This window comes from Triturus cristatus, chromosome 2_2 (assembly GCF_964204655.1).
Source record: "Triturus cristatus chromosome 2_2, aTriCri1.1, whole genome shotgun sequence".
NCBI classification, from domain to species: domain Eukaryota; kingdom Metazoa; phylum Chordata; class Amphibia; order Caudata; family Salamandridae; genus Triturus; species Triturus cristatus.
The window spans coordinates 825,300,814-825,326,974 of NC_140582.1; the positions used below are offsets into that span (position 1 = coordinate 825,300,814).

Genomic DNA, 26,161 nt, shown 5'->3' on the forward strand with positions numbered 1-26,161 from the left:
GCAAGTCGCACCAATATGGTCTCCCAACCCCTACTATTTGGCCCTGTATGGGCTGGCGTATCAGTTACTTCGAGAAATATTTCACAAAATAATTATGACAATGATTCATTCATGCAAGCAGACAGTGGTTCTTGAACCCTGATACCAATAGATGTCTATTCATTTCCTCGTCACCCTACTAAAGGTGTACCCATAGTTCTTCGTCGTTATTGAGTTCTAAAGGGGCCTTTGTCTGGAAGTCGATGATATATTTAGAGTCTAATATTCTCAATTCTTTTACTCTATCTCCTCCTCTTTCTTTCCTGTCTACCTGATCTAGACAGTAACATTTCAAACGGTCCCGATTACTCTGGTGGTGCTTCACGAAGTGTTGCGCAACAGGATATGTCTTATCCTTGTTGGCTATTGCATGCATGTGTTCGAGAACACGTTTCTTAATAGGGTGGATGGTACTACCGATGTATCGCTTGGAGCACGGACACTCCAAGCAGTACACCGTAAAATCAGAGTTGCAATTTAAGAATTTAGTTATCTGCCTGATGGGTCTTGGGTCTCCTGGTCTCCCTCTAAAACTAGTCATCTTGCTACTGTATTTACAGGCTTTGCAGCGCAGGCAAGGATAGAGGCCTTTTACATTCATTTTGTTTGGGACCTTGGGCGAGGCATCAAAATGACTATGAACAAGGTGGTCACCAAGTGATTGGCAGCGCTTGTACGTGATAGGAGGATGTTCAGGAAGATGGTTTTTAAGGATGCTGTCAGTTTTTAAAATATGCCAGTTCTTATTAAAGATTTGCACTAATCTCCCAGATTGAGTGTTGAAATTAGTGATCATTCTGGCCGGTCCTTCCTTTTTATTTAGATCTTTAGTCTTGGCTACCAATAGTTGTCTCCTGTCCACCCTGTCTACTCTTTCCACAGCTCCCTTGAGAATTGTATTAGAATAGCCTCTCTCTTTGAATCTCATAATTGCCTCTTTTTCCGCTGTTTTGAAATCTCCTTCGTCCGAACAATTGCGTTTCAGGCAGAGTTCACTAAAGGGAATATTTCACGCGAGGCTTTTGGCATGATGGCTAGCTGCGTGTAACATGGCATTTCCCGCTGAGGGTTTTCTATATAGTCGTGTCTGCAGAGTAGTATTGGCAACATAGACTTCCAAGTCCAAATAATTGACTGATGTCTCACTTATATGACTGGTAAACCTCAGATTCAACTCATTGCTGTTTAGCGTGGCGACATACTCCTCAGCCGAGGCGTGGTCACCACGCCAAACAACAAAGAGATCATCTATGTACCTCGCCCATAGCTTGATCTTATCCATTCAATGGTCATGGGGTTCCCTCCAGGCCACATGCTTCTCCCACCAGCCCATGAAAAGGTTTGCGTAGCTAGGGACGAAGTACGTGCCCATGGCTGTCCCGTGTAGTTGTCCATACAACAGAAAGATGTTGTTATTTAGACAAAATATGATCACCCACAGAAGCATCTCATTGTGCTTATGAAATTTTAAAGGTCTTTTGTTGAGAAACCATTTCACTGCCAATATGCCATCTTAGTGATTTATACAGGTGTTTAAACTAGTAATGTCTAATGTTATTAAAAGCATATCAGATTCCCAGACTATGTTCTCCATCAACCTCAAGAAATCCTGAGTGTCTCTTACGTATGATGTCAAATCTTTTACTAGTGGAGCTAGAGAAGAATCAATAAAAGTTGAGGTATTTTCTAAGACACTGTTGATTGAAGATACAATTGGTCTTCCGGGAGGATTTGTTGAGTCCTTATGTATTTTTGGGAGGTGGTAGAAGGTTGGGAGAACCGGAGACTCACAGTCAAGGAACAGGAATTCTTCTTGGTCTAGCATCCCTTCGTCTTTTCAACCTTCCAAAAGGATCTGATATTCTGTTATGCATGTCAGATATTCTGCCCTCTTAATGACTTCATAACACTCCTTATCCATGAGTTGTCTCAAGGCTTCCTTTTGATAGTGTTCTTTGCTAAAGACAACAACATTTCCTCCCTTATCCGAAGGTTTTATTTCTATGTCGGGATCATTCTTAAGTGTTGTGATAGCCTCCCATTGCTTTCTAGAAATATTAAAGCATATTTTCTCATATCTTTTTGATGGTTTTGCCAGATTTTGCAAATCCATGAGAACGGCTTCACTGAAAACGTTGACAGTATCGTAGTGGGTCTGTGGAATGGTTTTTGATTTCCTTTTCAAATTACTGTACCCCCATTGTTGTGTCCCTCCTGCTGTCTCTAGGCATGTGGATACCTCAATAGTCTCTTCTGGTGATTGCCTAGGATTGTAAAGCCATCAAAGTTTGCAAATCATGCCCACTCAGTTAATCAAGATCTATACTTGGACGATTTTGACCTCCAACATCGATGTCATTTCTAGGATGGAGAATGACAATTTTCTGTAATTTCAATTTCCTGATGTACCTGAACAACTCTATCCTTGTTTGCACGAAGTTGAATTCTCTGGTTGGGCAGAACGTTAGGCCCCTTTGTAAAACCTTTACTTCCTCTTGGGTAAGTATTCTATCCGAGAGGTTGATGATTGTATGGTAGTTTTTGGTTGTTACCATTGACCTCTCCTGCCTCTGCTGCATGTCACTCTCAGTGAGAGTGATTCTGCTCCTTCCCCTCTGTCCCCTCCTTGTTTTGCGCTTCTTTGGGGGGATGTGTTGTTTGTGGTGGTCTTTCTCGAGTTTCTCTTATTAGTTGGTATTCCTGGAAAAAAGTAGATTCCTTACTTTTTCCTCCCTCCTCGGGGCCTGTTGACTGCTCCCCCTCAGATGTTTCAACCTCTGATACTGAGGTTTCTCTGTTTGCGATATTGGAAGCGCCTTGTGTCATCCTTTTTCTCGGGGCATCAGTCGTTGGAGCAAAAGGTAAAATCCATCCGGTGAGATAGTCTTGCTGATCTCTTTGAAATGTTGTTTGTTTTCTCCATCTTATTACAGCTTCGTAGTCCTTGAGTCGTTTCATCATGGTGGTTTGCAATTCATCACTGGATTTAGTATCTTTATCTTTACTGATCATATCCTCCAGTTTCTTGATTTCTGCCAGGTATTTGTCGCAGTCACTCCGGGCATATTTTATCAATATTCGTACCATCTCCTTCGCTGATTCTGATGTATATTTAGCCCATTCTTTCAGAAGTAAGGGTTCTGGATTCTCATAAGATTGTACAGTGAAAATACGCAGACCCCTGGGGACACGATTGCTGTCTACATATCGTTGCAAAGATGTTGCCTCCCACCATTTCCTTATTTCCCTTTCTTGTGCCTTTTCCACTTGCTGAAATAGTATTTTCAGATTGCTGGTAGGAGGGCACTGCAAAGTAGTATTCTCAGCCCTGGTAGTGGTTCCATCAGCAGATTTAAAAATGTCCGCTGCCACCAATTCTCATTCTCTGACGCTCAACATTTTTATCGCTATTGCTGTGGCGTGCACAGTCCTGTGGGCTTCACAGAAAAAAATTATAATTATGTATATATATATTGAAGAAAGAACTATTTACAAGCACTGTTGGTGTGGCCCGTTTGACGCTGCTGGAAGGAGCGCGCCTTTTTCTGAGGATATATATATATATATATATATATATATATATATATATATATATATATATATATATATATTACCTACTGGCGGTCGCCAGTAGGTAGTTATAGTTAGGACCCCTTTTCCATAGGAAATCTGCAACATTCTATTTTGAATAACTTTGGCGCCGGTCGACGAATCCTCGCTGATTTCTCAAAATAGGTGGGGCGCTACGCTCCGCTCCTACCCTGAAAGTCTCGGGGGGATTCGTCAAGCGGGGGCTGAGATAAAAGGGGGGTCCCAAAACGCGTTTTTCCCATGCATTTTTCCATAGGACCTTTAGACAGGGCTACAGCCCGAACGGCTGAACAGAATTACTAGAAATTTGGCAGAGAGGTAGTCCTCAGGTCAAGGAAGTGCCTTTTGTAGGTTTGGTGTAAATCTGTTCAGTAGATTGTGAGAAAATAGCCTTTAAATCAATATATATATCTGAGCCAGCTTACGGTACGCTTACCGTAAGCTTACCGTACGCGTACAGTGGCGTGCGCGAGCGCGATTCTGATTGGCTCTTAGATCTTAGTAAACATTCGAAACAGCCGAAACCAGGAAGCGGCGGCCGCCATTTTCTCTCTCGCACTGAGAGCTAGGTTGTTAAATAAAACCAATAAACATATAAAGGGGCTGTTTAGACAGCTCCCACACACATAGCCATGTTGAGGGAGTCCCCAAAGACCCCCCAAGGCCAAAAATGCAATTTTTATTTTTTCGCTAATTTCGCCGATTACGCTTACCGTACGCGTATGGTAAAAAATGTAAAAAAAAAAAACACTATCCACACTCTCCCCAACCCCCTGTGATTTTGGTGGCCGCAGGCCACCAAATGCGCAGGGCTTATTACTGGAGTGAAAAACCACAATATTTTAAACAAAAATAATAAAAGAAAAAATTAACAACACTCTCTCCACCCCGTGTGCAAATGGTGCCCGAAGGGCACCATTTGTGCATGGCTTATAAAAATTCCGAAAAATTAAAATATTACCTTTCAAAACGAAGTGCATCATATATCCTCCATGTGCGCACGGTGCGCGAAGCGCATCTTGCGTACATTGCACGGCACTAACTGCGTAAAGTGGGCGCGCGGTGCGCGAAGCGCACCGCGTGCTTACTGTGCGCGCACGGTGCGCGCTCGGAACGAACTGCGTTAAGTGGGCGCGCACGCCACGAATGGCGTAAAGTAACTTAGCATTTAAAAAACCGTACAAATTCACTGAAAAAACCATAGGTTTCACACACGTTATAGTTAGGAATTAGCATTTAAAAAACCTTGCAAATTCACTGAAAAAACCATAGGTTTCACACATGTTATAGTTAGCGGAAATTTTACTGATAAAAAACCAGTGAAATTCCCCCGTTATAGTTAGTGTAGGCAACTATAACTCACGCGACCGCAATCTTCTGCTGATGACATATGTGTCTTTATGAAAAAAAAATATTTGAAATATATGTATAGCTAAAAATGTATGGAAGAAGACATGGGCAAATAAGTGTCTAAATACAGTATTAGCATCAGCAGAGGATTGCGGTCGCGTGAGTTATAGTTGCCTACACTAACTATAACGGGGGAATTTCACTGGTTTTTTATCAGTAAAATTTCCGCTAACTATAACATGTGTGAAACCTATGGTTTTTTCAGTGAATATATATATATATATATATATATATATGTATATATATATATATTATCTCCTGGCGGTCGCCAGTAGATAGTTATAGTTACAACCTAGTTTCCATAGGAAATCTCAAAATTCTATTTTGAATAACTTTGGCGCCGGTTGACGAATCCTCGCGAAATTTTCAAAACTAATGGGGCGCTCCGCTCAGCTCCTACCCTGAAAGTCTCGGGGTGATTCGTCAAGCGGGGGCCGAGAAAAAGGGGGGGTTCCAAAACACGTTTTCCCCATGCATTTTTCCATAGGACCTTTAGTCGCAGCTACAGCCCGAACGGCTGAACAGAATTACGTGAAATTTGGCAGAGAGGTAGCCATAAGGTCAAGGAAGTGTCTTTTGCAGGTCTGGTGTAAATCTGTTCAGTTTTTCCTGAGAAAATAGCATTTAAAAGCATATCAATATCTATACGCGAGCACCGTGCGCGGACTGTGCGCGCACCCTGCCGTGCGCGAGCGCAATTCTGATTGGTTGTTAGATGCCGGTAAACATTCAAATCGGTCGAAACCAGGAAGTGTCGGCCGCCATTTCGTCTGTCGCAGTCTGAGGGGGTGAAAAAAAAAGGTGGAGAACGTGAAAAGGGGGCAGAGTGGACAGTTCCTGACTCCCTAGCCTTGGTCAGGGTGTCACAGAAGGACCCCCAAGGGAGAAAAAAACTATTTTTTTTTTTAAATCGCGAACCGTGGGTGCGCGCACGGTGAAAAACCTGAAAAAAATTTTTTATAAATACATAACTTAGCATTTAAAAAAACATACAAATTCACTGAAAAAACCATAGGTTTCACACACGTTATAGTTACGAATTAGCATTTAAAAAACCTTGCAAATTCACTTAAAAAACCATAGGTTTCACACATGTTATGGTTAGCTGGACATTTCACTCGTAAAAAACCAATGAAATGTCCCCGTTATAGTTAGTGCAGGCAACTATAACTCACGCGACCGCAATCCTCTGCTGATGACGTCAGATATTACATCACTGATGACATATGTGTCTTTATGAAAAATAAATATTTGTAATATATGTATAGATAAAGATTAATGGAAGAAGACATGGGTAAATAAGTGTCTAAATACAGTGATGTAATATCTGACGTCATCAGCAGAGGATTGCGGGCGCGCGAGTTATAGTTAGCTGAACTAACTATAACAGGGGAATTTCAATGGTTTTGTACAAGTGAAAAGTCCAGCTAACTATAACACCCCTGAAACCTATGGTTTTTTCAGTGAATTTCTGAGGTTTTTTAAATGCTAATTCCTAACTATAACGTGCCTGAAACCTATTGTTTTTTTCTGTGAATTTCAAAGGTTTTTTAAATGCTAATTTCTAACTATGCCTACAGAGATAGGACATGTGAAGAAAGAAGAAAAAATGCACAGAAAGAAAAAAACAGAAGTGCAGAAAGAAGCAACAGAAGTCCTCAAAGACGAAGAAAAGTGCAGGAAGAAGGATAACGTGCAGAAAGAACAAAAAGAAGAGCAGAAAGAATCCTTGTTGCAAAATCATCCTGTACCCTCAACTTTTTCAGACGGATACTGGTGGTAACTGAGTCTGACTAACCAGTCCTAGAGCCAGTGCTATGTTAAAAGACACTTAGAATAAAGTGGAAACACCTACATACACTAGGGAACATTATGCGTTGGGGTCCCCCTGTGATTAGCATGACCTCCTCTGTAAGCCCCTAGTATATAATAGGGCAGGGGGATTAAAACTACCTCTTAAAACAGGCCACAGGGCGTTTTTGCACACGTTAACTCAGGCCCCGTCCCCTCCCTTCACCACTGTGTAAACACGCCCTGTGTCCGTTTTTAGTTGGGAGATTAAGTTCATTTGAATCCCTAGGGTCTAACTAGCCCACTAGGTACCTCCAGTAAGTGCCACAGAGCTGCATTGCAGAGAGGTGTAAAAAGTGGCACGGCCTGGACCACCTCTCTGCAATGCAGCTCAGTGGCGCTTACTGGAAGCGCTTGGTGGGCTAGTTAGCTCCCAGGGGCCCTCAGTTTTGAAGGGAAATTATATCCCCAATTTAAAACGTGCCATAGTGCGTGTTTGCACACGTCACCTCATGCCCCTCCCCTCCCTTCACCACTGTGTAAACGCGCCCTGTGGCTGTTCTAAGTTGAGAGATTAAGTCCCCTTGAATCCTAAGGGTCCCTAGGGTCAAACTAGACCACTAGGTACCTCCAGTAAGCGCCACAGAACTGCGTTGCAGAGAGGTGTAAAAAGGGGCTTGGCCTCAGAACACCTGTCTGCAGCGCAGCTCCCTGGTGCATACTGGAGATGCCTGTTGGGCTAGTTGGCCCTCAGGGACCCTCAGTATTGAAGAGGAATTAATTCCCCAACTTACAACTCGCCAGGGGGTGCGTTTGTAGAGTGCTGCAAGGAGGGGGCGTGGCCTCCGGCACGATGCCAGTCTTTTATTTATTTTAATTTTTTAAGAAGGGGGGCTGTGTGGTTCCCCTTCTTATTCTAATTTATTGGCCCTGATGACCCCATCCCCCAGGGCCTGTCTCCTAATGATATTTTTTTGACCCCAATCCCCAGGGCCAACCACTGTTTTTTATTATTTTAAAAAAATATATATTTATAGACACACCTAGGACATGCTGGACAAACCGTACGTACCTATCACCATGACGATTTGCGTGATATTCATTAAAAGGCGACTATGCATACAATGAATCCACGTGGAATGTATGTACACCACTAGTGAAGCTCTGACATGCCTGATGCCCTACCGTGCCTAATCCCGGTAGACACCCTTCTCGTTTATTTATACAGACATGGGTAGCTATTGACGGGCACATTTAATACACATGCACACCAAGCCATTCAAAGGGGATTCGACAAAAATTCGACCAAAACTATGCAAGAAACCCCCCTCACGGTTGATAAAACACACATCCACTGCCGGATGTGTAATACTTTTTATTTTACTCTCTGGAAAGGGGACGAACATCACTTGAGATTCACAGCGCGCTCCTGGCAGAGCCCAATGCTGTGTTACACCCATATTGCCTGCCGAGTGCAACACACCTCTGTGTTGTATTCCACCAGCTAGTGCATATGCTATGACACTCTCTAGCCCATGTGCACTGTAACACCACCCCGTGAATATGTCATGCCACACTTGTCTTCGCACGGGTTAAATTGCCCCATCTACCGTGCCTTCCTCGATGCCTATGTTATGACGCACAGTGCTATGCCATACATATTACAATCTGGGATCCATATCTTTGTCACAGTGCATATGCAACGTTACACTCCCCAGCACATATTTTATATTACAACTTTAGAGACTAGTTAGGTTACACAACACTGCCCTGTGCATATTACACTCCAAGGCGCATATCGCATAGCACGCGCTAGTGCTTGTGCTATCTCGCGCTCTCCAATGAATCTGTCATTGCGCACAATGTATTGCATATTATATTTCACGCCCGGTTCATCTTATATCACACTTTTTGGTGCATAGTTTATACCATACACTATATCTAGTTTTCATTTTCAATCGTGCTCTCAGGACTATGTTCTATATAACACTGTGTTCACCTACCCTTTTCACGGGCATTACATTTTGCAATAGGGGGTGGAGGGTCAGGGGGTGTTTCTGCCAAGTGAGCCCGGAGTCACAGTCACAAACGTCCTCTTCTTCCTAAATAAAAGTGAGATTATGCTGCATACTTGTTCATATTTTAAGTAGTTCGCACAGACACACGTTTTAAAAACAATAAAGTTCCTAATACCCGCCTTCTCTGAACAGTTAGCTTGCTGCCCCATCCCCCTCCTCCCTATCCTCTGTTGTGTGAATCCATGGACTAGCCTCCTCCCTCCTGCCATGCATGGTCTGATGTGCTGCCACTGCCCTCAATTTAGTATGATGTACCAGTCCACTCCTCCTGCCCTCCATTGCCCAATTCTATGCCCCATCATTGACCTCCTGCTTAAACTCTGTGCTTAGCTTGCTGCCCCTATTCTCCTTCCCCCTGCCCTCCGATGTCTTTGTGCATGCCCCTGCTCCATCCTTTTTGCCCACCATGTTCCATGGACCTGCCACTCCTATCTACTCTGAGTGTTCTGTTGAGCTGCCACTCCCCTCCCACCTGCCTAGCATTGTCAGATGACTGTAACCTGTCCCTGCCACCTCCACCCTGCCTGTCCACATGCCATGTCCCTATCCTCTTCCTCCTGTCCTACATGGTCCATTGTACTGCCACACCCTTCTGCCCTCTCTGGTCTGTTGTGCTGCAACTGCTCCTCCTGCCTGCCCCGTGCGGTCTGTTGTGAGGCCCCTTCCCCTGATCTTTCTTGTCTGTGCACAGGTCCTGACCCTCCCTTCTATCCTCCATCGTCCTTTGTGCATACCCCTGCACCCTCCTTCTTGCCCATCATAGCCATTGTGCTGCCACTAACCCTCCCACTTGCCATGCATGGTCTTCTGTGCTGCCATGGCCCCTCCCACCTTCCCTGTGTGGTCAGTTAGCTGCCCCTGACCCCCTCCCACCTTCCCTCGATGGTCTGTGTGTATGCCATCACAGTCTCACTGTTGCTCTTCACGGTGTGTCTTGCTTCTAGTGCCCATCCTGCCTGACCTCCATGGCTATCTTGCTGCTCCTGCCCTGCCCCCTTGGCCCCAGCCCTCTGTTTACATGTGCAGACCCCTACTCCCTCCCTCCTGGCTTGTCTGTTCCATTGTAATGCCCCTGATCCGTCCCTCCTGCCCTTTATGGTCTGTTATGCTGCAGCTTTCTCTCCTGTCTGTCCATTATTGTCAGCTAGCTACCATTGCCTCTTGCCCCTCTGTTCTCTGTTGTCCATGTGCATGGTCCTGTCCCCTCCCTCTTGCTTTCTATGGATTGTTGTGCTGCACTCCCGTCCCGCATGCCCTGTGTGGTGTATTGTGCTGCTGCAAACCCTGATGCCTGCCCTGCAGGGTCAGTTTGGTGCACCTCTCCATGTCCCTCCGGTCCTCTGTTATCCAAGTCCATGTCCCTGCCCCATTTCCTTCCATGATCCAATGTACCATACTTGCGAACATTTTGAAATTGGTAAGAGGGAGATTTTGAAAAAAAACTGGGGTATTGATTTTCCCCTTTGAGTTACATTGAAAAAGAGGAGATTGTAGACAGGAGACAGATCAAATAAAGCCCATTTGTGCTTAAAAACATTGGACGTTTCCTGGCTGAATCGGGTCTGTTGGCATGTATGGTTGTACTACCATTGCCTCTTCCTTCTGCCCACAATGGTCTATTACATTGCCACAGCCTCTCTTGCAAGTCCTGTATTGTTGGTTTGTTGCCCCTGCCCCCCTTTCCACTGCCCTCCATAGTCTGTTGTGCTGCCACGGCCCTTCCTGCCTGCTCAGTGCGGTTAAATTGTTGCCTTTGCACCCTCCTACCTGCCTTCAATTTTCAGAGTCCGTGCCCCTGGCCTCTGCCTCTCAACAGTATCCTAATGAACAACTAGATTGCTAACATTCTATATTTATTACAAAAGTGTGGAACGCCTGACGTCATCTTGATGTAATCAAAACTGTAATACCTAGAGCATTTCCTTTAGAAATTACATATATGACAGGGTCTTATTTGCATCAAAATTATGGTTAGTGCTCTAAAAAACTAAAATAATGACATATTTTCTGAGTTTTCAAATAGCGACAAAGCACTTTTAAATTATTTGTTATCTTTATGTTTTTTTATCCAGTTGACCACTTGATTAAATGTTGCACTTAGGGGAGAGGATGTGGTGTTACTTCCAGAACTGCAGACTTTGCAACTGGGGAACCAGGTTGGAGTTTCTGCTTCAGCTCGACATTCTGTGATTCTGGTCAAATCACTTAGTCTCCCCATGTCTACAACCAAAATGAATTTGTTCTTGTGTGATGTAACCAATGCTCATGTAAAGCACTCCAATACCTGACAAGTCTGCACTATATAACACTGCAAAAACACAAAATAATAAGTGGTTTGCACACTTCTGTCATTGGGCTATATTTGGGCTACATCTGGGTGATTTTGGGCTACATTTGGGCTCTTTTGTCTACGGTGGCCATCTTGGGAGATTTATTTGTTCTGAAGTTTCCTAATTTCCTCATGTACTGCAGTCTCCTCAGTAGGAAATGCTTTCAGTTTTTTACTTTGATTCCATCATGAAGGTATTCAGATATGTCACACATTTGCCATAAATTCTGAAAGTTAGCACTCTAGTTGCTCATTAGATCACTGTAGTAAAACTACTGTTCACCATGGAAGTCTGCTCCTGGTATTAAAAGTGCATGTTTCAGTCTGCATGTCAGAATTTTTTAATGAAATGAAGAGGAATTGAGAAGTTACTCAAAATGTGCCCTCATTTTCTTTCTTCAGCATTAATCATAATTTCTATGGCAAAATGAACCCCCTCATTGTGTTCCTTTTTAAATTAAATGTTTTGAGTGTTACCAGTTTATTCCAATCAAGATGGCTTCAGGTGTGCCATACTTTTGTCATAATGAAGACAGTAAGCGCTCTAGTTGTTTTTAAGAACACTCTGGGACATTCTGTCATTGGGCTATACTTGGGTTACATCTGGGTGATATTTGGGCTACATTTGGGCTCTTTTGTCTCTGGTGGCCATCTTGGGAGACTTATTTGTTATGAAGTTTACTAATTTCCTCATTTACTGCAGTCTCCTCAGTAGGAAATACTTTCAGTTTTTTACTTTGATTCCACCAAGAAGGCATTCAGATGTGTCACACATTTGCCATGAATTCAGAATGTTAGCACTCTTTTTGCTCATTAAATCACTGTAGTAAAGCTACTGCTCACCAGGGAAAACTGCTGCTGGTATTGAAAGTGCATGTTTCAGTCTGCATGTCAGAATTTTTTAATGAAATAGAAGAGGATTTGAGAAGTCACTCAAAATGTGCCCTAATTTTTCTTTCTGCAGCACTAATCATACTTTTTATGGAAAAATGAACCCCCTCATTTTGTACTTTTTTAAATTAAATGTTTTAAGAGTTACCACTTTAATCCAAGCAAGATGGCTTCAGGTGTGCCATACGTTTATCATAAGTAGGACTGTTAGCGCTCTAGTTGTTCTTTGGAACACTCTGGAAAGCTGCAGTAGAACACAAAGGAATCAACTGACAGTCTCTGCCCTTGTTGTTTTACTGAGAATGTCAGACTTCATTCTCACATGACTGAGAAAGATAATGTGAATTTACAGAAAATAAGCTCTCAGTTTAGCTTATAGATCACCTTCCAAACCTCTGTGGGAAAAGCATGAGAAAATATTTTTCTCTCAATCATGATATCCCAGCAGAAGGTTTTTTCACATGGTGAAATCACCTTAGAACATACCACAATTCCTCAAATGAGTATGGTACCATCAACAAATGATTTATAATGTAACTAAAGTCTTAAAACCTTCCATTAACTGCAATGCTTTTTAATGAGGTGCTATCATGTATATTGGTCGCAAGATGGCTGCCAACACTTCTTGGATGAAGTGCTGACAGCCAATCAGATCTCAGGATGAGATGTGTGGTTAGGCTCCGCCCACATATATATATGATTTTACTTTTGATTTTCTCAGGAACTACTGAACAGATTGACACCAGACCTGCAAAAGGCACTTCCCTGACCTGAGGACTACCTCTCTGCCAAATTTCAAGTAATTCTGTTCAGCCGTTCGGGCTGTACCTTGGACTAAAGGTCCCTATGGAAAATTGCATGGGGAAAACGTGTTTTGGGACCCCCATTTTTTCTCAGCCCCCGCTTGACGAATCCGCCCGAGACTTTCAGGGTAGGAGCGGAGCGGAGCGCCCCACCTGTTTTGAAAATATTGCGAGGATTCGTCAACCGGCGCCAAAGTTATTCCAAATAGAATGTTGCGGATTTCCTATGGAAACACGGTCCTAACTATAACTATCTACTGGTGACCGCCAGTAGATAATATATATATATATATATATATTTATATATATGTATATATATATATATATATATATATATATATATATATATATTACCTACTGGCGGTCGCCAGTAGGTAGTTATAGTTAGGACCCCTTTTCCATAGGAAAACCTCAACATTCTATTTTGAATAACTTTGGCGCCGGTCGATGAATCCTCGCGAATTTCTCAAAATAGGTGGGGCGCTACGCTCCGCTCCTACCCTGAAAGTCTCGGGGGGATTCGTCAAGCGGGGGCTGAGATAAAAGGGGGGTCCCAAAACGCGTTTTTCCCATGCATTTTTCCATAGGACCTTTAGAACGAGCTACAGCCCGAACGGCTGAACAGAATTACTAGAAATTTGGCAGAGAGGTAGTCCCTAGGTCAAGGAAGTGCCTTTTGTAGGTTTGGTGTAAATCTGTTCAGTAGATTCTGAGAAAATAGCCTTTAAATCAATATATATATCTGAGCCCGCTTACGGTACGCTTACCGTACGCTTACCGTAAGCGTACGGTGGCGTGCGCGAGCGCGATTCTGATTGGCTCTTAGATCTTAGTAAACATTCGAATCGGCCGAAACCAGGAAGCGGCGGCCGCCATTTTGTCTCTCGCACTGAGTGTTGTTTATCAAACAAGATGGCCAAAAACATGTTACGGGGCTGTTTTGACAACTCCCTCCCACATAGTCATGTTGAGGGAGTCCCCAAACATCCCCCAAGAGCAAAAACGGTTTTATTTTTTTTTCTGCAATTTCGCCGAGTACGCTTACCGTACGGTAAAAAAAATAAATAAAAAAAACACTATCCACACTTACCCCCCCCCCCCTGTGCTTTTGGTGGCCGTAGGCCACCAAATGTACAGGGCTTATTAATAGGTAAAAAAAACTAAATTTTGGCAACATGAAATTATAAAATCGAAATAAAAAAAACACTATCCACATTGACCCCACCCCCTGTGCTTTTGGTGGCCGAAGGCCACCAAATGTACAGGGCTTATTAAAGTTGATAAAAACCGTGCACGGAACGAACTGCGTTAAGTGGGCGCGCACGCCTCGAATGGCGTAAAGTAACTTAGCATTTAAAAAACCGTACAAATTCACTGAAAAAACCATAGGTTTCACACACGTTATAGTTAGGAATTAGCATTTAAAAAACCTTGCAAATTCACTGAAAAAACCATAGGTTTCACACATGTTATAGTTAGCGGAAATTTTACTGATAAAAAACCAGTGAAATTGCCCCGTTATAGTTAGTGCTGGCAACTATAACTCACGCGACCGCAATCTTCTGCTGATGACATATGTGTCTTTATGAAAAAAAAAAATTTGTAATATATGTATAGCTAAAAATGTATGGAAGAAGACATGGGCAAATAAGTGTCTAAATACAGTATTAGCATCAGCAGAGGATTGCGGTCGCGTGAGTTATAGTTGCCAGCACTAACTATAACGGGGCAATTTCACTGGTTTTTTATCAGTAAAATTTCCGCTAACTATAACATGTGTGAAACCTATGGTTTTTTCAGTGAATTATATATATATATATATATATATATATATATATATATATATATATATCTTAAATATATTTTATCAGTGTATATTTCCTTTTTAATATGCCACAACTAGGTAACAAATAGTAGTGTTGTCCTATCTGATGTGGTACAGATATAGAGTTCAGATGCCATCTATATCTATCCTAGGAACTTTTCTGTTTTTTTGTTTTGCATGTACTGGACAGTGCATTCAATTTCATTTTCATCTACTTTTGTAAGTCTTAATTTGCATTCTTTATTACTAGTTTTTTTTTTGTCTTCGAAACTTGCATGCCATTTATGTTCGCTGTTTGTGTTAGCTGTAAAGCATATCTATAACTTCGGTGTCCATGCATCATTGAAACCTGTAAGATTAATAAATTAAAAAAATGTCAGGCATCAACAGTTCTGCATAGTTATCTCCAGGTCATTTTGGAATGTCTGTCCTGTGCCCATCATTTAATTTAATGAGAAGGTGCATTTTTCCCACCTTTCTGCCTCTCAGGGTTTCTCCTTATTCTTTTAGTTCCCCATCTTGCCATTTAATGAGAATATGGATTTTTTTAAATCATTTTCAGGTCTTGAGTAGTTGATTAATTCCCCTTTTCTTGTTTCTGGTCTCCATATATTTTAAGTGTGTGTTTTTCCTGGCGGACAATTTTTTTATTTGTTGCCACTGTAAAATTCTGAATTTCCTTGCATTCGAAAACATGTTCTAATTCCAAAATGTCCCTATCTGTTACTTAAATGAGCTAATTCCATGTATCCCATAAATGCCCTAATGTACTCAATATTTATAGAAACTGTTTACTTTTGCCAATAGAATCCTCTAAGGACTGCACTGCTAAATATAATTTTGGTTCTTCACATGATGGTGGTTCATGTTTGTTAACTGCTTGTAGTGTTTCTATGACCTACTTATGCATCACGAAGCATGTCATTATAATTATTGCCATGCAATTTGTTCTATAGTTCGCCATCAAGCGGATTTTAAAAAACAATTCTATTCATCTGCATACATTCCAATATTGTTGAGCTCAGCCCAATGTAGAAATTATTTTAATAAGTGTCTTAGAAACCCTCGTTCTTTTATTAGTTCAAATCTGTCAGCTCTTCCATGTCCTCCTTGAGAAACAATAAATGATCTGTGCCCTGCTCAGACCTGGTCTTCTTCCCTTCCCTGACTGTGTCTTTTATTGAGTCCCAGTTGCAGCCTCATCAACACTCTGAGAAGTCGCTAACTAGGAATGGAGGACAGTGCAGAGTGGAAGACTGTGGGTAGGTTGCAGGGGGTTAGGGGTGGGATTCACCTAGGTGGATAGGAGGAGCATTGGCTACCCCCATATTGTTGGTTGGGGTTGATTGAGAGTGATTTCAGCCCTGGACCTTAGCACTTGATACAGGCTGTACTGTCTGGCGCTCACATGGCATTGCTGCTCTGCACAGAAGTGGGGATCTGGAGGGAGTCTATGGGTCTTGTGAGGTCAAGGTATGGGGAAGAGTCAGATCATTTGGGTTCCGGTGAAGATGTTTTCAGCTTCCCTCAAGTTCCTTGCAGGGGTTTGGACATGGGACACTCTGCCTGTACCCACTGCCCCTCCCTTCACCAGTATCCTTCTGTAGGTTTTACAGCATTTCACACCCAGTAATTCTGGATCACTCACTCAGGCAGGGTGGCAGTATTCACCCCTATGCCTGAGTCATAATGTGAGACCAAGCATCTTGAATTTGACATCAATGTAATTGCATACACTGTGTTGATTGTTGTTTTTAATCAAATTAGATTAAAATGTCATATTTGCAATATCTGTTCCAGTATTTTCAGATTCCAGACTTGCTTTTTGTTGTCATTTGATGTTGTTGGTAAAGCATTTGATCTGTGTGCTCTCCTTATCACAGCTAATGGATTTTTGCAGGCTGCACTATGAGGATGTATCTTAGACAAATGTTTTATCTGTGCTTCTCTTTGAGTATTTGATTTTCCTTTGGCTGCTTCTGTATTGTTTACTATGTTGTATGAACCTTAGGACTATTTCCCATTCCTTAGCATCTACTATGTGGAACCTGACCGACTTTCTTGTCTTTGTTTCATATGTTCTTTTCTCTCCTTTTTTCATTAACCCTTCTAGCAATGCATTTGCTTTCTTTTCATATCATTTTATTTTAAGTTATTTTAATTGGATCTCTCTTCACTCTTTTTCATTACTTCAAATGAAAATTATTAAGTTACTCTCAGTTTTAGCCCATTTTTCTTTTGAGCTGTGCAGGACAGTAATCTTCTTAGACAACATTTAGAATGTTTTCATTTGCTTTACAAATCCTCTTTCTTTTTTATAGACATTGGATTCTTCCTGCCTTCCTATTTTAAAATCCTTGCTCTAAGTTTTCATCTTCTCCATGTCTTCCAGTGGGTATATTGCTGTAATGGCTGAAATTCGTCATGTACTAGTAATTTAATGGATCCCACTGTTTATAAGTCATCTCTATATTCAATCTTTTTGTTTTCAACCAGTGAGGCCCCTTGGCAGCCCAGTAGTTTCTATTACCCTGTTAGAACTTTTTTTCTTTCCCTCTCCTCCCCAATTAATGTGATTGTCACATCAATTGGCTCTACCATAAGTTAGATTTCTATAAATCGCAGTTATGTCTATCCTACCCCTCTACATCACACTAGCAAGCCATAAAGGTAGTTTGGAATATAGTTCAACTCCTTCCTATTTGGGAATAGACTGTGGGGTTGTCTATGTGTTTGGTTATACACTCAGGGCCAGATGTACAACCATTTTATTTTGCGCGTCACAATATATCTGCGACTCGCAAAATAGTGTTAGTATATGGCCCACAGGATTTTTCATGCGTAAAAGGGTCGCAAACCCGTTTGTGCATGCAAAATCCCATCGTACATCTGGCCCTCAGTCTCCTGACAGCAAATAATTTCTGGAACATTACGACCAGTTCACTTTTTCTGGGAATGTATGTTTTATCAAGGTTAAAAAAACAACAGCAAATTTAATTAGAAATAATAAATCATCACAAAATATTGTTTAGGAAAGAATTATAATAATATTGCAAAACGTAGTTATGTCCTACGTTGTCCTGTGAAACCAAGAATCCACTTTTGTATATTTGGATGCACTGTCTGCAATCTCAGTTATTCATAAAAACAAACAGTTTGTATTATTATGTTTTCTAAAAATTAATCTTCTTAACACTGCTTTATTTTTGTATCAGACAGGGTAACAGAAGTCCACACTGATATCTACGTGACCAGCTTTGGCCCAGTTTCTGATACTGATATGGTGAGTTAAGCAACTCAATTCATATATTTAAATACAGTTTTAGAAGTGTAGGTTGCATTAAAATGGAAGTCCATTAAATACTCAATCTATGTAAAACAATATTAAAACATTTTTGCTAAGAAATTGTTTTAGTTTTAAGTTAAATTCTTGCTGCATTTCACATCTTGAGTCCACCTTACAGATTTGATATTTTCTGGCGAATCTGATTGCAGACTTAATTATAGACATAGATTTCAAACATAGTATTGCAGGCACAGAACCATCTGAGTTCTCCTCTGAATCTTTTCCATGCTATCTTGCCAAGGACCATGAGGAAGTTCTCCTACATGGATCGCTGAAAATCACATTATAAATTCCTACATCATGCATGGCTACTTCCTTGTCTCAATTGCAGTTGGTCACATAATAAACTTCTTAAGAAAAAATGACACAAACCATGAACAGCTGGTAAACTATTGATGCATCACAGACTTTTCCTCTATTGCTAAATTCATGGAGAGTTCTGTGGTCTCCCAAATTGTAGTTAGTTTCAATCTTGTTTTATATCCGGACACTTCACTGAATCTTACATGCTTGTGATTAGATATGACACCGTACCTATCTTTTATGAAGAAAACTTTAACCTACTAATTAGACCAGGGTCAAATGCAAATGAAATCAGTGAAGTTCATGAAATTCATGAATTTTGCGTTATTCAATGTCCTTGAAATTTCTCGAAAATGTCTCCTGAGGTATATGTTATTCTCATAACATTGCCTGCTGGTGCCCTGAATGAAAGAGTAATGCATAATACCAGCAAGCAATTTATTGTTTCTAAAAGTATAATTTTGCATAACTCAGTTTTCATGAAATTTTGTAAACTTTCACAAGAAAAAAGAACACAATTTTGCCCACCCTCCTACTAATTATCTCAGGTATGTGTCATGCTATGTTTCACTGCACCACCCCGGTTATAATTCATCTTGCCATCCCTCAATAAGGCCTGTCTTTCACCTGTAAAATTAATGACAATCAATCCTAAACCTATTGTAAATTCAAGCACCTTATTTATGTTGGAATTTGTGCAGCCCACAAAGCAGGGTGCATGGCATTTAAACGTAGGACATACAGACATTTAAATGAAAATGTTCCTACACTGACTAGCACCCAAAAGCTGTTTTCACTGTAAGAAAGCTCACGGCTAGCTGATAGAAAACAATTTAATACGGGGTTAAATATTAATTCTGCTATCTCTGGATTAAGGGTAAGTAATTTTTAGAAGGTTACATTTCCCTGCCTGAAACACCTGGATGTATTATCTTTCCAGCAGTACCCTATGGGTGAATTGTCCCGATGAAATCTGAAACCTGATCCCAGAGCAGAGACAATGGGATGCTTTCTTTTCCACTGGCAGGAAGAACAGTTGCGGTAAGCCCAGGAACTTAATCTACCTCAAAGGGACCTCCTCTGTCACAAGCAAAAGTTAGGGATACCTGGAAGTACACAGTCAAGCACCAAATACAGTGGGGGAAAGCTGCCTATAGAACTGGTTTTAAGTGACCACAGAGGAGGGGGCTGCTCTACACCCTGCACACACCTCTGTGTGGGCACACTGCCTCTGCAAATTATAGAAGTGATGGGCACAGTGGGATTGTTCACATAAGGGAAAACAGGTGTTGCGCGGATATGAATTTACCTTAAAGAAATGAAAAGACAGAAAGCATTTGGCAAAACAGGAAAGAATTGGTTTAATTAAATGCAGCGACCCCGAGAGTCTCGACAGAAAGCGTCTGAGGAATGTCTCTCAGTGTACACATTTGTGCCTGGTATAATATTCATCTCGCAAGGTACAATTAATTAATATCAGCATTCCTGAAAAGCATTTGAGTCATACATTTACAATCTCGGGCATCAGTTAGGGACACAGATGGCTCTCAACCTCTGGGAAAGCTTGTGTGGGCCAGTGTGTATGTGTCCAGAAGTTCGGTATGAGAAGCTCGTGATCATTACCTGTGGTGTGCATGTCGTGTCCTGATTGGCTGAGTGGTTCTTTCTACAATTGGTATACGTCTTTGTGTTTTTTTGGAGAATTTGCGCCTTTGGCCAAATGTGTTTTATTGGGGCCATTTGCTTCATACCTTTTTGTGGTGCAGCTATCTATCTGTGGGATTGATCAGGGTTTTCTCTGGGTTCCAGTTAATCTTTGCAATAAGAGTTGGTCGCAGGACCTGCCTGACCACGTATCTCTGACTCTGGAATGATGGGGAGTTTATCTTGGGTAAACCCAATAGCAATGATGCGAGTTCACGGGAACTCCTAAAAATATTATGGCAGTCACTGGTATAATTTTTATCGACATTCTCAAAATTGTGCATCGATATTGTCTTTAATGATATTGACATAGTTATGCAATCCTAAATCATGGTGTACATGGACATTGCTTTTACCGGTAACAGCATTGTCTTTCATGCATAGAGCATAGCATACATTGACATTGCTACTACCGGTAGCATCACTGTTGTGCAGGCACAGATTATGGCATACATTGACGTTGCATTCATGGGCATTGACATTGTAATGCGGGCACAGATTGTGGCATTAAGTTGACATTTTATTTATTGGTAATGTCGCTGTCGGGCCTGCACATATCATGGTATTCATTGACATTGTATTTACCCATTCCAACACAGGAACTGCTGCACAGGTGGGTGGGATAATTGGATAACTCCTGAGGGCTTTTACCCCACTGGTTAGGGAAAGCCAAGAGAGATACCGACCCACTAGCTGGTATCAGACATAAATATGTCACCCCAAGGAACCCTCTTTAGAACACTTTCTAGAACTGCAGAATAACAGAGGAGGACTGGGCCTGCTGTCTGCTACCCGAGAGGACCATTGAAGGAGTGGACCTGCTTCCTCTTGTACCCAGCGCAGAGAAGTGGACTTCAAGCGTCAGTCAGCTGACTTTCTGTGTGGCTACATTGCTAGAAAATGTGTAAAAGGCTTTTTTCTTAAAGTGCTCAACTGAGCAGTGCCAGCTCGACCTAACCTGGACCCTGTTGGTGGCCTTTGCTGGCGTCAGTCTTTAACCACAAGTACTGTTCCTGAGGTCCTGAGACCCTGGACTGTGTCTAACTAGACTTCTCCTATCACCCCTGAAAACCTGGAAGCTAGAAAATGTTTGGTCTTCCAGACCTCTAAAGGACCAGTACATTCCACCCCAGCAAACCCAACCAAGGTGTGATCTCAATGGGCTAATAAAACAAGTTTCTCTCATTTGGAACTCCTCCCCTAGCAGCAAATCTGATTCAGCTGACTCACAGTGAGAAAGTATCCAGTCTTGTGGAATTATGCAGCCTTGCTTCACTGAAGGATCTCAAGCTCCAAAAAAAGTGACTAAATTTGAATGTACAAATCTTGACTGAACAAAGGTGCCAAAAGTATCTAACTGCTGAGAGGACTTCTCTGGGCGCGAAATTTAAATTTCTTGTGTTCTGAGCATTTCCTGCCAAAATGAAGGCTTCAGCTGCACCTTGTCCAATGCCTATCCGACTATTTGAGATTTCCTTTTATACAGACAGCTGCCTTACACCACTGAAGAATTTTGACTTCCAGAAAAAACACCAAGTCATAAAGTAAAACATCGACGGACCAAACCTGGTTGGAGTACCTGGCCTGGGCCTCATTCCAGTCAGCCTCAAATTGCACCTAGGTCCCGGTCTACGGAGGCCGTTGACCACCACTGGTGCTTTGTGCTTTCTTGGCGCTATTTTGACTAACATTTTTAAACATTCATATCTCTGGTTTTCCTTATTGGATTTGTGTCACGTTGGTTTCATTTTTCTCATTAAAATGTACTCTATTTTTCTAATTGGTTTGGGATTTTTTTTGTTTGTACTACATAAATTCTTTACACATTGTCCTAAGTTAGGCCTGTCTGCTCAGTGCCATAGCTTCCAGGAGGTTGCACTCAAAATAATTTAGCGACTTTGAGAGTTCACCCTGACATTAGTTGCAATTATTCCTCAAGGCGTGCAGTCACCCATGCCAAATAATTATCCTTTTCTGACAATTGGAATTGAACATTATTAGGAACTGAACAGAGTAAACCAGAGCCAAGCACCAGTCTATGGAAGTAGCTTACATTTTTGGACCCAAGGAGCCTAAATTAGGTATAGTAAGGAGAAACTCTCTCTAAATATTGTTTTTTTAAATTTGTTACCACTTATTCACGAGATCTGCACAGGAGTGGACATTTGTGGCAGAGGTATTGGGCAGACTAATAAATTGTTATCTGCTTAGCTGTACATTTTATACTGAAAATAAATAAAGAAAACTGGGCCAATGTCTCAAGCATATATTATACAGAAGGAATACTCCTTCAAGTAATATAATATAAGCAAACCAACAAAATCAGTTATCATTGCATAGATATATCATGCAATCTCATATTAATTACACACATTTAGGCTGCTACAAAATATGTATGTTAATCAGCGTGAACCTCAAGGGTACAAACACGCACAGTACATATAACAATACAATGAAAACACAAAAAGCAATGGCTGCAAAGATTTTTTATATACTCCTATACATGTGTCAAATATAAAGGCAGTGGGGAGTCAAACATTCCTAGTAGTTAATATGACTGTAATCAACAGATAATTATTGTGTTGACATTTTGCCCCCTGGGGAGTTATTTCTCACAGGTCCAGAATCTGGAATGGGTCAAAGACAGTTGAAGGTAACAGTTGAAGGTAACAGCCCTCAAGGTAGCAATGAATATGAGGTTAAATAAGAGGTCAACACGACTGCATCATTGCATAAACATGACCTAAATGTATAGGCTAATAAAGATCCAAAGAGAGGCAGTGAATCCTCACATGCAAATATCAAATTATTGGTAATCAGACAGCAATGAAAATCTCCCTAAACATATTTACTCTACATTAAAGAAGAAATGGCCTGTTGGTAACGTGGCTATCTTGGATGAAACCTTTTCAACATACTTACTTTCATTTTAAGATCTTACTGTCTGTAGCCTTACGGCTAGAGCGGTCGACGTTGAAGCTGGGGAACCTGGTTTAAGTGTCGGCAATGACGCTCAACGTCCTGTGATTCTGGGCAAATCACTTAATCTCCCTGTGCCTAACAAAAAAATTAATGTGTCCTTGGGTAACAAAACTGGTGCTATGTAAAGACACCCGATATCTTCCTGTCTAGTTCACGCTATATAAAACTCTAAAAAATATAAGAAATAAAAAGTAATGGGTGTCTGGTCAAACTTGCCTTCCTTGTCTTCATCTGCCAGAGGGAAGGGCGGCCCCTTTCAGTAGCCACGATGTTGCTTGTGCAAAAACTACAGATCAAGAAACATGTACATTCCAGAAAAGGCCCCAAGGAGGAAAAAGTCAAAAGACAAAAACCTCCAGGGAAGAGCGTGGCATGGAAATTAACTGAGGCTTAAGACCAGGATTGGCATTTAGGAAGGAACTTGAAGCTAGAAGGCAACTGCAACAGCAAGAAATTTATTAAGAAAATATTCCAGTAAACAGGGGACATAAAACCATACAGGCCAACATTTTAGAAAAAGCAAGAGGTAGATTCTAATGAAATAATCCAGAGAATGTATTTCCCTCCTTGCCTTCTATTGAGGTGGAGGCAATTTCAGGTGAGAGACAGCCGAAGCTTCCTGCCTGAATCAGATCTATTGGCATGTATGAGGGTCGTATATCAGAAATTCAAATTCGTCAAAAGCACAGAGAAATCACTGTGGCAGGCAGAGAAAGTGTGACAAAAATGTTGTGCACTTGCTTGCAGCAGCAGGGTACTTGAAGTGCATAATCCAAGTCACACAAGACCAGCCCCTGCCATCTGAAGCCCGCCGAAGAATTGGGTTTCTGCATGCAGCAATCGGAAGGCTTGAGACTAGCCTTAAAATCGGTAGTCTCCTGCTTGAATCTGGAGGGTTGGCAGGTATGATAAAACCTTGGACAAAAAAAGAACCAAGGGACAAAGAACACAATAAAAAATGTACTTTGAAATGCATTGCGGTGCAAGGATGTATTCTGAAACTCCTACTTTTATGGTTGCAAACAGGAAGTGCTCATGATCTTCCTCTCTCCAGCTAGAGATGGGCTGCAAGACATAAATGCATCACTGTAGGCATCCATCTTGGATTAGGATCTGTTTCAAAACAAATTATGACCTCATGCCTTCTAGGAAATAAGCAAAAGAAATTGATGTCCAGAAGAGTCCTAAAAATGAGCTCAAAGAGTAGCATCAAGCACCTAGGTACAGCAGCAGATCGAACGCCACCAGATAACAGTTTTTTGCCCCATGAAGCACCACCACAAACTTTCTCCCACCTGAGATCGGCCGCATGCAAAGAGATTGAGTACAATGTGTGGGACTCCATGGGGGCAAGCCAGGTGCAGCAGCAGCACAACAGTTGCAGTCTATCCAAGAAACCAGTCTAATTGAAGAGTCCAAATTATAATAAATATTATAACAGAGATCCACTCTACAAAGAAAATATAGTCTAGTTCTTGTTTGTATGGTGCTGCAGGCCTTTACTACTCTTGATTTCTTAGAAAAAAAGTGAGACAGATTAATAATGTATGCTTACTGTCAATAAAATGTAATTGGCTACGGCTTGGTGCTTTCTGCCAAATGCATCTATTGTATGCATGTTTATACTGTGAGTAGAAGGATGTCATTTCTTTTTCAAAGGTTACTGTCTCAAAGTAGAAGGTGGGTTCTTCTTTTTGAGCCCCAGGTGGTTAGGCACCTGGTATTCATCATCTAGCAGCATTAAGAGGATAGCCACTTATCCTTGCATCCTTGATGCTGCCAGAGAACCTTATTGTGTTGCCTATGCTTGCCAGAATCACTATTGAGAGGCTGATCATTCCCAAAGGGTGGCCTCTAATGTAGCCCACATTACAGAAATAGCTGCATTTTGCTTAGATGGTTCTTTTAAGTGCACCCTTAGGGGCTGATGTCATCATTGGTTAGGAGAAGGCAATCGTTTTTTAGCTAATGTTGCTCTATCTTTTCTTATTACAGATGACTCATAAAGCTATTAAAGATTTCTTTCACTCCTTCCTAAGTCTGTCCAAGACCTTTCACCGATGAACTAATGCAAAAACTACTGCCTACTTGGGCATGGGTATTATGTCCTAGCAAGTGGCTGCTGATGGTCTACATTCATAGAACACACTCCTTAGCTGAGATAATGAGGGGACTCCCAGTGTATTGCTACATACGTATGACTGGTGCCTCCGCTGGTTTCAAAGGGCTCTAAAAAATGGTCACTAAAAAGGTTGTCTATCTTTGTGATCACACCTGTATATACACTGACAAGTAGCCAAGTCAAATTCAGGACCTTCTTCAAGACATGAATGGGAGTGCAACCTCTGCTCTCTGTGATAACGGATCATTTCCAGAATAAAACACAAATATCGTGTGAATGGAATATCGTGTCAAAAATATCAAGGACCAAAATGTTGAGAAGGTAAGAGCAAATGGTAAATATAGATTTGCTATACTTAACTCCACATTTACATACCTTGAAGATATATAAATTGCAAAGGTACTTGTAGGTGGAGTTATACATAACAAAACTTTACTTACTTATAGAAACTTACCTTCATGACATTTTTGTCCTTGATCTTCTTGGCCTGATATTTTGCCTATATGATATTTGTTCTACGATATTTTGTCTGCACACCATGGTAACAGGTCAAAATGAACTTTCTTTAGGAGAACCAACCAATGTGGCAGTTTGGGGTCCTGCTTGCTGTGACATCTTTTCAGAAAATGCATTCTCCTGCATGAATTTGCCTGACCTGATTTCTGGCATGCAAGTTTGACTTGTACATTAGGTATTTGTTTCCACCTTTTGAACCCTAGTACAGTGAAAAGGGATTGTATTTACTATAGCTGGTAAATACTGGTACCCCAGAGTATTGTATTTATTGGGTGCAATAAATACCTTATAATATGAGATTTTCCTAGTGGCACTTAAGCACAGCATGAATAATTCATGATTAGCACAGTTAAGTATTCATGATTTATCTTTTTTCTAGTTATTTTCCACTAATAAATTTCAATGTGCCATTCCTTGCAAAGTCTGTTCTT

General features: G+C 41.3%; 1 protein-coding gene across 1 annotated transcript in view; it reads left to right on the forward strand.

The window, feature by feature from the left end:
• Positions 1 to 26,161, forward strand: part of GABRA2 (gamma-aminobutyric acid type A receptor subunit alpha2) — a 647,485-nt gene that overhangs the window by 264,198 nt on the left and 357,126 nt on the right. Inside the window, exon 4 of the mRNA XM_085642160.1 lies at positions 17,973 to 18,040. Coding sequence (XP_085498286.1) covers positions 17,973 to 18,040 — 68 coding nt within the window. The remainder of the gene's footprint in view (positions 1 to 17,972; positions 18,041 to 26,161) is intronic.